General features: G+C 32.6%; 1 protein-coding gene across 2 annotated transcripts; it reads left to right on the forward strand.

The window, feature by feature from the left end:
* Nucleotides 1-6,279: 6,279 nt before the first annotated feature.
* On the forward strand, nucleotides 6,280-11,316 carry LOC131060301 (probable inactive purple acid phosphatase 27). 2 transcript variants are annotated; one of them, XM_057993478.1, is made up of 13 exons: nucleotides 6,280-6,826; nucleotides 7,196-7,283; nucleotides 7,954-8,220; nucleotides 8,317-8,425; nucleotides 8,779-8,896; nucleotides 9,021-9,153; nucleotides 9,331-9,509; nucleotides 9,622-9,808; nucleotides 10,047-10,114; nucleotides 10,403-10,502; nucleotides 10,593-10,781; nucleotides 10,883-10,963; nucleotides 11,056-11,310. In XM_057993478.1, the coding sequence occupies exons 1-13, from the start codon at nucleotides 6,483-6,485 to the stop codon at nucleotides 11,110-11,112; spliced, it is 1,920 nt and encodes a 639-aa protein (XP_057849461.1). In that variant the 5' UTR covers nucleotides 6,280-6,482; the 3' UTR covers nucleotides 11,113-11,310. The 2 variants fall into 2 exon arrangements, with proteins under 2 accessions (XP_057849461.1, XP_057849468.1); XM_057993485.1 differs by lacking the exon at nucleotides 10,593-10,781 and having other exon boundaries at nucleotides 11,056-11,316.
* The last annotated feature ends 825 nt before the right edge of the window (nucleotides 11,317-12,141 follow it).

Raw genomic sequence — 12,141 nt, forward strand, 5'->3', positions numbered from 1 at the left:
TACTGAAATGGAATGGTAGAATAACAGTAGGAAGTTTGGAAGGGGCCTATAATAGATTAAAGACAATCATACAAGTTAATAACCCAAAGTTGTTGACAAACTAGATAAAACAAATATTTTAACATATGTAGAACAAATGCACACCGAAGCCTCGTATAGTTCTCCTATATCCTTAGGAGACCTAGTCGAATCTGATGCAGCTATTACCATTTCCTGTATGAAAAATGATAACATATGATATAGACATAAAAGGATTTAGTTATTTCGAACAAGCAAGAATCAAATCCAAAGTGAATATGAATATATCACCTCTTGCCTCTGTTGAACCTCATTGACATCAGGTGCATTCATTAATTCTGTAAACCCCATATGTTTCTGTATATAGAACAAATAAATTAAGTGCATTTATCAATATCTACATATACATGTTTAATCATAATACATTTCAACAAATGAATTTAAATTGTACTGAATTACCTTTTGTCGTTTGGGTGTCTGAGAGGATATCTTTTTCTACCTCAGAGTGCTAGAGGATGGCTTTGTCACACGAGATGTCCTCAAGGCAGGTGGGGTAAACTAATGGAAAACAATTAACATAAGGGAAAAGAGCATGTATTTAATATATCACTTAAGTCAAAAATATATAAATCTAAATGGTACCGCATAGCTATCTTGGCCAAAGTCAATGGCCGAAAGCATGATATCATCAAGTTGGGACATCTCAGCCACTGGTAAGCCCTATAAAATACCAAGTAATGATACATATAATTAACAAAAGATATTTTGAAACCAAAGTATTATTATATTTTCAACAAATTTACAGATCTTTACCTCTAGTGGTGAAACTACTCGTGACTATCGAGTCAACTTAAAAGTATGTGGTGTACTCCCACCACCTGCTGCACCCTGTAATGAATTTTATTTATATGTCACTTTAAATTGTTCTAAAAAAAAAATTCATTTCTTTTTATAAGATTTAGTCACTTAATTGATAACATGTCATAAACAAAACTAAACACACATGTGTCTGATAGAGAGGGTACAACATATTGATCAGTTCGTTGGTGAGGGCCACATCATCTGCAATGGAAGTATGGCATCTACTCCCACAACACGTACATAAATGAGATGTCAAACCAGCCTCATCCACGTTAGTGTCTACACTAGAACATACACCCTGGCAAGTGGGGCACATATGCTGAATGGGTTGGCTCGTGCCAAATGATGCATGAGGTGTTGTTGATGAAGGAGGTGTCGTTGAGGAAGGAGGTGTTGCTGATGAAGGAGGTGCCATTGATCAAGGAGGTGTCGTAGGTGCTGGTACATCCTCTGCTCCAACCAACTATGTGCCATGTTGAACAATGACATCAGTCAATGATGCAGCTGCCTGAAGAGTCTGTAATTCCATAGACTCCTTCAAGGATATAGGGACACTGACATGAACCATGGGTTTAGGAGTTGTGTGCCTCCTATATTGTGGCTCTACCACCCTATGGGCCCTAGGTCTATCCTGCGTAGAGCCTCTCCCTCTACCCTGAAATTGTCGGATGTCAAAGTAATTCGTCTTCTCGCCGAGGATAAACTCACAATACAACTTTCTCAAAAAATATAGAGGCACCTCCCAATTATTACAAGGTGGTTAGTCAAAGACCATATACCACCTATCCCAAAAAGATTCTTTCAGCCTAGCATGAACACACCAATGTATAGGAAATCAAGTCGTATTTAGTTCTAGGTTGTTATTGGTGATAGGATCGGTAAAAAGAGCACATATGTCAACTTTACCTATGCCCTTTTTCTTCACTTGATCATATGACAACCCATCTGCATAAAATGTTCGACATCTATTCCTCCATGAACCCCATTTTGTAACCTCCCTAGATACCTCATTTGCACTATTAGCCATTGTTTCTAGTGTTCTGGCGAGGGTTGAGTGGTGCTCAAAGCTAGAGGACCTCAACTTATTCACCAATATATAAATTTGGGCACTATTTTGTGTAAGGTGATTGATGAGATCCTCTTGTGTGGCATCTACATGATCTAATGGAGGACGTGGAGGGTTTCGGGGTGGCAGTGGTTGTTGAGGAGCAACATTTTGAGGATTTTCTTGTTGCTCTTGTGCAATGTTTACAGGGTTTTCTTGTGTTGCTTGTGCAGGAGGAGGTCTTTGTTGTGTATTTTGTTTTGGGGGATTGTTTGAAGAATCTGACATCAAATTAATAAAAACAAAACTTAAACCAATTAAAAAACCCTACTTCAATTAAAATGCAAACAAAAATAATCAAACCAATCAAATCTTACCTGTTCGAGGGGCTGCCATTGTTGAAAATTGCTCTCAATGTTGGGAAAATCCAAAATAGTTGCAAACCCGCACGGGTTCTATATTTTTTTTGCTTTTCCTTGTTGTTGTTCCACGGGTTTTGGTGTTGAAAATGGCCAAAACCCATGGCCTACACTCAAAAATAATGTCTTTTAATTTTTTATTAAAAAATAAAATGTTCCTCAAAACCTGTATGGGTTTTGAGGAAATTTTGGTTTTTTGAATTGTTTTTCTCTAGGCTTGGTGTTACCAAGCCTATCACATTTTTGAATTTTTAGAACCCGCACGGGTTATGAAAAATTTGGTTTTTTTTTTTGGCATGTGGCCACTTTTCTATTCACCATCTTGGTGCACTTACCCTAGCAGTGTTTGTCAAAAAAAGCTTATAGAATATCAAGGAGATGATTACATAAATAAAGCAATAAATTTTATCAACACTGTGATAAAGAATGGATTATTAATACTTGATGATATGATGTCAAGTATATCATATGGAACCTTAAGTGTTAAGCAAAAAAAAGAACTTGATATTATTTATGTCACATTATAATCAAGATGACAATTCCATGCCACTATACATGATAATTCAAGGGACGACTAGAGCAAGTAAATCATATCTGATTCATGCAATTCTTCAAGCTCTTTATGATGCATCAGCACTACAACCTTATCCCCTATTATTACTAGCACCAACTAGAGTTGCAAATTTAACATTGGTGCATCAACAATGAACATTCAACTCTAATAATACCTCTTGCATATTTTGTTGAATTAGAAGACACAAGGCTCACTAGTCTCAAAGAAGAAATTCAACATATTAAATACATATTGATTGATGAAATGAGTTTTATTGGACAAAATTTATTACAAAATATCGATTCAAGACTACATCAAGCTTTTCTCAAAAAATCAAACATGAGTTTTGGTGGAAAATCAATCATTTTGGTAGGAGATTTGGGACAACTACCTCATGTTAGTGACAAAACACCTTATGATAGTATTGTGTGCGCAAAATTATTATGGGAAGAGTTTAATATAGTTGTTACTTTGGATAATGTGGCTAGACATGAAGGTGAAAGTGAAGACCAACATAGGTTTCGCCAATTTCTCACAAAGATTAGTGATGCACATCCAGCTATAGATGATTGGAAATTATTGATGAAAAGAACATATGTATCATTACATCGAACAATTAAGGAGGAGTTTGATAATAATATTCATCTATTTGCAACAAATGATAATGTACATAACCAAAACAAAATAAATTTATATGCATTAAAAGACTGATAGCTCGAACCATTGTAAGCAAATAAGGTAGTACTAATCTAGCAGGAGGTCAAAATGATGAATTGGATGTTGAATTATTAGTTGCTAAGGATGCAAGGGTCGTGCTAACATCTAATTTATGGATAGAAGTAAGTCTTGTGAATGTAGCTTAATGATACATCCAAAATATCATATACAAACCTGGATGCGCCCCACCAGATCCACCAATATATGTTATGGTTGAATTTGATAATTACTCTAGACTTCATTCCGAAGATGCATCTCCAAATTTAATTCCTATTTTACTAATACAAAGGGGCCACATGCGTCAATGGCCCCTATGATTGGCTTGGGCACTAACAATTCATAAATCACAAGGACTAACTCTCTCCAAGGCAAAAATTAACATAGGATCAAGAGAAAGGGCAAGATTAACATTTGTTGCTATATCACGTGTCAAGGCCTTGGATGGAATTAGAATCTCACCACCATTTTCATATGATTGTTATGAAAAAAATGAAGACAAAAAAATAACTCACCAAAAGGAAAGTAGAGGAAGAAAGACTCAAATATTTGGAAACATAATATTTTTATGTAATTTATACATTGTTTAAGTGAACTCTTTTATTAATATTGAGATTAAATTTTTGTTTTAAAAGATTAAATGCCTCATTCATTTTGAATTCCTATTGTACATTTGAATGAATATGATAAGCATTATGATTTGCAAAGCATAATAATACTTTATTTAAATAAAAAAAAAGTGATAAATTAATACTTTACATGTCATACTACGGATGCTACTAGCTTAGATATCTCAATACATCTATCTAAAATACATCGAGAGATATCAATCTTGAGGCACCTATCTATTCTCAATAACAATTTAAAATAGGCACCTCGAGATTGATATCTTTCAATATATTTTAAATAGATGTATTAAGATATCTAAGCTAGTAAATATTATCTCCAAATTCTTTAAAAAAAAATCTATAATTGAAAGAAAATATTTTATCTTAAGCATTGATTTGTGTGGTTAGTTAGACTAAAAATTAGACACATTTATAAGTTATCACTTAGGTCATCCAAATCACTATTTATAGATATTGAAGGTCTTAAAATTATAGAGGCTAATCTATATAGAAACTCAAATCAACAAATTTAAAATTGACTCATTTTTGCATCCAATGGACTAAAATCTTTCAACTTCAAAAGCCAAATTTTATTAATATAATCACCTTAATATGTTCATCTCAAATCTAATAGAAAAAATTCAATAATAAATTATCATAATAAAATTTATCATTCTTCTAATTTTAAAATGAACATTTACTTCTTATTTTTCAAATTAAATCAAATCCACATTTCCATTCATAATTTATTATATTTAATTTAAATTTGCAGTGTGAAAATAATTATGTATGTTATGCGCTGAACAATGACATTTCCGTGAGCATAAAGATAATGACAATATTTCATTATATTCTATTTGACCGTAAGAACACTTTCCAAGGACAACTTTCGAATATTCCTCGCGTATTCTATTTGACTACTTTTCTCATTCTAGATCCTACTTCACATCATGGATGGTAAAGTCTAAGGTAAGATATTTGGTATCATTGTTTACATAAAATTAATTTTGATTTACCAGACGCATAATTTTAAAAATTTAAAAGAGAAAAATAAATAAAAAATATATATAAAAGAGATTGTTTTTTATTTATTATTAATAATATTCATAAAGATATAATAGAATTAGAGCTCAATAAATTAGAAGAGAGTATTCAGTGTATTTTTAAATAATGTAACTAAAGATTAAGTAATTTAGATTAATATTAAAATTAAAATTAAATCAATTGTAAGAGAAATCTACAATAATAATATAACACATAATCAAACACATTCCAAATCTTAATGTTGATTTAATAAAATCTAATACACAACTAACTTTAAAATTGCAATTCTATTATCAAATTAAAAAATAAAACTTTTATAAAAATAATTAAATTAACACATTTTAACTTTTCATGTATTTTTTCTAATTGATTTAATGGTAGGTTATGCTTATTTTCCTTACAATATATATTTCATATGTGAGTCTATTCTTAAATATAATTATATTTAATGACTAAAAGCAATTTTTTGTCAATAAAAATAGAACTACTTATAACTTTTCTTTAGTAATAACATATAAATATTAATTATCAAAGGGTTATAGTTCAATTGGTTCAACACAATTGATGAGAGGATGATGGTAGTGATAAGGTTCAAACTCTTAGAGGTGCTTATAGGTCATGTTTGATATTTTGTGCTTCTAGATGAAGTTTGACATCTAGATAACTTTGATGGACCCCGACGGATTGGACCCCCTCCACATGACTACTTAACGGAAAGATGATTTATAATTTAGATATATGCTGGATAACTTTGATGGATGCGATGGATTGGACACCTCCACATGACTACTTAACTGAAAGATGATTTATAATTATGATGTATGCTACCTCATATTGTTGTGATCTCCCATATAAATACAAAGATGCCAACATCTATATATGATCTATTTGTTATACTTACACAGTAGAAAATAGTGATCCAAAAGCTTCCAAAGAAAGAATATTCTAGAATGCTTGCTTAATTTGAAAAGCTTGAAAGAGCTATTGAAAACCCATACGGACCCACTACCTTGAAAGAGCTATTGAAAATCAATACGTTAAGCTTACCATTATCTAGACGTATGCAGTTTCTGTTTTCCAAATGCTCTATGGGAAACCGGCCCCCACAATATATAAAACCAAACTTAGCTAACACAACATTATATTCCTTCATTGTCTACAGTAAGAAGTAGATAAAATTTTCCCATTGCTCTGCAGAAGAGCAATTATAGCCTTGAGCTATGATGGCAATCCAAGTTGAGAAATTCTTCATTTCTGTGTATTCATTTGCCTGTGTACTTTCAATTACTCTCCTCCTATGTTGTCATATTATTCCTCTATGCAGTGGATCCACACTACTCAATACGACGTTCAGCAATTCTCAGCATGAGTATTGCAGAGAAGGATTCAGATGTATTAACAGAAGGATGTTACGACAGTGTGGGGAACAAAATTCATATTTACAAATAAATTTGAGCACACAGGGATCCCTCCTGGACGACCAATTTGTTACAGTGACCATCAATGGCATGTTGAATCCCAGTGATGATGATTGGGTTGCCTTAATTTCGCCTTCAAATGCCAAGTATGCTTCTTTTCTCACTAACTCTGCTAAGATTATATATATATTTCTGCTCGTTCCTTTTTAATGGCCGGTTGCAACTCTGCTCAGGAAATTTATACCATCTGAAAAAGAAGAAGGCCTGTAAATATGCTGGCTCTTATTATCATTCAAATATAAATTCAAGTTTACAAACTGTTATTCTTAACAGGTGTTAGATGGTGAATATAATATTCTGGTTGAGATATCTCTTTCAAATGTCTATTTTTAAATTAATTTGACATACATAAGTTTAGTAGACATCTCATTCAGTAAACATCTTAGAAAGAATATCTCTTGGTATATTGTAGATATTTGGGTCCTAAAGATAGAACAATAAATAATGTGAAACAGAATATCTGATTGCCCTTTGAAAGACGTGCTCTATGTGGAAACTGGAGATGTGGCATCCCATCCTCTTTTGTGTCATTACCCTGTGAAGGTAACCTCAATAACTTAGTATAATGTTATTTTCAATTGATATATTTTCTACTTCGATTTCTTTGATAACGTTGGATTAGCTGTTAGAATTTGTGGAAGTTGATCCTGTGGATTCACTTTCACTCTGATCTAGATGAAGAACATCTAGAATTTTGATGTAATGACAAATTTATAAATTATAGATTGTACAAAATGGGTAATCTGATATTAAATTGTGATTATGGATTGGTTTTTTTGTCAACTGTCTAACAATAAACAGCTGGTATTTTGACTATGTATCAATTGTTTAAATGATTTCAGCTTAAACAATACACATTAAACTTTGACCTGTATAAGTGGCTCATCTTAAATCGCATTAATAAATGACACCTACTCAAAAATTGAGTGTGGTTTCAAATGAATCACTAGATTTGACTTAAGCAACACACTTTAAATTTAGACTTAATTAGACAACTCATCTTCAATTACATTAACAGATGGATCAGTGATTGGGATTTCAAATGAACTGTCTAAAAGACCAGACTTAAAGAATACTCTAAGTCTTGATTTGTTTATATGATTCATTTCTTAATACATATTAATTATATTAAACTAGATTAAAACAGCCTGCCTGTTCAATTTGGAATAATGGAGGTGGTTGAATTCTAAGAAAGTGAATTATATTGTTACAGTCCCAGTTCATGAAGAACGACCCTTCGTATCTACCATGCAATAAAAGCAAGTGCGAGAAGAAAACAGGAAATGTTTGTACAGTGAAGACCTGCAATGGATCTTTATCATTTCACATTGTCAATATCCGCACAGATATTGAGTTTGTTCTCTTCCGAGGTGGGTATGACATTCCCTGCATCCTCAAGTCTTCACAGCCTCTCAAGTTTTCCAACCCAAATATGCCTCTTCATGCTCATATTTCCAGCATAGATTCTACAGGGACAACGGTAAGTGGCTAAGCATTTATTCAAATTGGGACAGATTTTCAATTTTAGTAATAGTTATATGTACTCTTCAATTATGTAAGTTCTATGTCATTTCAGATGAAAGTAACATGGATCAGTGGAAGCAATGGCGATCAATATCTACAGTATGCATCTGGGAAGACTTCCAAGTCCACTGTTACTACCTTCACTCAAGCTGATATGTGTGGTAAATTCACTTTACTGATTTCCTAATTGTTTATCTGGGTAGCTCTTCATAAATCAAATCAAATTAGTTTAAACTGTTTTTAGATTTGATTGTGTGAATTTGTTTTTGTCAGTTGAATTGTGTGAGTTTTTTCTTGAATATTTTGGTAGAATTTTGTTATCTATTTTCTCTTTTTTAGCTTTCTATTTTTTATTATAGATCATAAAATTTGATCCAAAAAATTGATGAAAAATTCACACAATTGAATTCAAAAACAGTTGAAACTAATATCATAGACTAGAGAAATTTTATGTCTATGACAAAATATAATTATAAATTTAATAAAATAGCACACTTTGTTGTTGTTCTACTAGGTGGTCCTTTAACTCCAAGCCCAGCCACTGATTTCGGATGGCACGATCCTGGATACATTCACACGGCCTTGATGACTGGACTTCTTCCCTCTCAGAAATATGTTTACAAATATGGAAGGTGTAATAATTTTCTAAACTATTTGAATGTCACACAGATAGATTTTTCAAAATTTTTTGGTTTAATTTAAGTGAGAAAATCCAGTTGTCAATGAATAGTAAACCTGAAATCCCAATGTCTACAGTGATAATGTGGGCTGGAGTGATCCTGTACAATTTTCCACCCCTCCTGCAGCAGGTGCGAGCCACATAAAATTTCTTGCATTTGGGGACATGGGGAAAGCTCCTCTTGATGCATCTGATGAGCATTACATTCAGGTATATTCATTTTAGCAGACCCCAAATTTGTTTGATCTTCAGAAAAGAGAAAGTAACATTCAAGTTCCAATGTTATTTAACATCCACTTTTACAATGACATTTTTTTTCATGTTCCATTCTAACCTTCAGTTACAATTTCTATAAAAGGCTAATGGGGGCAGTGAAATTATTGGCAGCCAGGGTCACTAGGAGTTATAAAGGCCATGACAGAAGAAGAAAATGTGGATTCTATTTTCCATATTGGAGATATCAGCTATGCAACGGGGTTTCTTGTTGAATGGGACTTCTTCCTCCATATGATCTCTCCACTTGCTTCCCGGGTATCTTACATGACTGCCATTGGCAACCACGAAAGGTAATAAATAATTCCTTAATTTGGTTTTATTTTGAAGTATGTTACATAGACTGAGACGAAAGTTGAAACAGGCTTAATGAGAAAGAACTGTATTCATAACTGTGGACTACAGAGATTTTCCGGGCAGTAACTCGGTATACGAGTTGACAGACTCTGGAGGAGAATGTGGTGTTCCTTATGAAAGATATTTTCCTATGCCAACACAAACAGAGGACAAACCATGGTACTCAATTAGTCAAGGGCCAGTGCATTTCACTGTAATCTCTACTGAGCATGACTGGAGTGTAGGTAGTGAACAGGTATTGAGCTCACGATTTATTTTAATAATTTTTATTTTTCTTGTTATCTATTTTTTTCATAGAATGTGATTTGAAATATTGATATAAAATATTCACATATTCTTTATAGAGAATTTGATTTGAAATATTGATATAAAATGTTCACATAATCAAGTCATATAGATAGCAATCCGTAGTTTTAAAAATATTTCAATTTAAAATTACATTGACAATTTTTTGTGTTTGAATTGGATTTCAGTATGAATGGATTGAGCAGGACTTGGCTTCTGTGGACCGCAAGCAAACACCCTGGCTTGTTTTCACAGGGTAACATAACACTCTCTATTTAGATTTGACTATGTAAACAATTTTTAATATAAGTTTAGGATTGTATTCTGATCTACCATCATGCTGAGGTGAGCTAGAGAAGAGAGATGAAAATCATAGAATATGATCATTTTCTTGCGTACTTCATTTTGATAACAGATTATAGAATACGATCCAAAATGATGAAAAAAATTACAAGATCAAATTTAATAACTTTCAAAAAAATTCAACATCTTTAAATAACAATTATACTAACAAAAATATGATCTTTGCTTTGGATAACAACAGACATCGACCCATGTATTCGAGTATAAAAGAGGGATTGCTACACAATAATGTAGATGCTAAGTTTGTTGCAGCCATTGAACCACTTCTTCCCAAGTACCAGGTTAATAAACTGTAAACTTTGATCGTTGATATCTTACTGTCTGATGTAAAATTAAAATTTAATATTGAGCTAAGAAAGGAGTTTTCACAGGTGGATTTGGTCCTATGGGGTCATGTTCACAACTATGAGCGTACATGCTCTGTATTTCAGAATACCTGCAAATCTCTTCCTGAGAAGGACGTGAACGGATTAGATACCTACTCTGCCATCAATTACAGTGCACCCATTCATGTCGTTATTGGGATGGCAGGATTTTCTCTTGATGAATTTGAATCTAACGTGAGCAATTAAATAAGATAAGACAATCAATCTGAATTGCCGTAATTCTTAAATGGATGAATAAATTTACGACCTTTATATATGATTGGATTTGGATGCAGCCATCAAACTGGAGTTCGGTACGTTTCTCAGAGTTTGGGTATTCTCGAGTGAATGCCACGACGGAAGAATTGCTATTCGAGGTGAGTTAGGGTTTCATATTCTGCAAACATTACTTGCATTATTCGATCATCTCTTGCTCTCTGATATTCTTTTTTCTGTTTGATTTGAGCAGTTTGTAAATTCTGGTACGCGACAAGTGAGAGATACGTTCAAGATAACGAAGCAATAATCCTCTACAGACGGATTTTTCCATTTCTTTGTAGCTTTGAACGACCCTTCCAAGGAGTTCCAAAAATAACAATAAAAATTGCGTATTGATCTGAATTCCATTGAGTCTAACTTATCTTGCCGATTGAACACACAAATTTCATCTGAAACTCTCTCCCACACAAAATCTAGGTGTGCAAGTTAAATGTGGGTTTATTTATGGATCAAATGTTTTCTATTATTTTATATTGATTTATTATTTATGTATTAAATATATTTTGTACGTCTTAAAAAGTTGTATAGGTTTATTTAGATAAGTACATTGTTATTGTTTTATTATAAATCTATATGACGACTAATTCCAACCTAAGCAAATTGATTTCATATTTATATAATTAAAGTATAATAATATTTGACCAAAAATATGTGAAAATGTAATAAACTTTCTATAATACATCAAATTACCAATCATTTTTTCTTTCTTTCTTATTATTTCTTTAAGTTATTAAGTGTTCATTCATTATATGCTCAGGTATTCATCTATCCATCAAACATGATAGGTAACATAATGCTATGGCCATAGACTTAAATAGGGACAATCCATCGCCCTAAACCATTCTCATCTCAAGCCTAGACTTTCTATTGGAAGTGAACCAAGGTCTGTCTTATAGGAGAAGAGAGTATATCCAACTTAAATCCCACCTTAGAATTTTGGCCTATTACCTATACAGAAGCAAGTGATCCTTTCACAATCCTTTTGAGTATACAATGAATACTTTTTATCTTTACTTAATATTAAATATTTTTATCTCAAGCCCCCTCACTTAAATGATTTAACTTTGACTTATTAATCTTTATTAACATATGACCTTCCTAAACCCCATCCCTAATTGTTTACGTACTAGGGACACACTCCATCCCTAGATTGCCTACATACATTGCCTCCAAACAAGATCGAGGCCTATGTAGTTATATTTTATAACTAGGTTTGATGTAAACTATATAGTGGATAAACAACCATTTTTAGGGCCATTGTCTTAGATAGTTTATA

The sequence above is a fragment of the Cryptomeria japonica genome, chromosome 11 (assembly GCF_030272615.1).
Source record: "Cryptomeria japonica chromosome 11, Sugi_1.0, whole genome shotgun sequence".
Classification (NCBI taxonomy): Eukaryota; Viridiplantae; Streptophyta; class Pinopsida; order Cupressales; family Cupressaceae; genus Cryptomeria; species Cryptomeria japonica.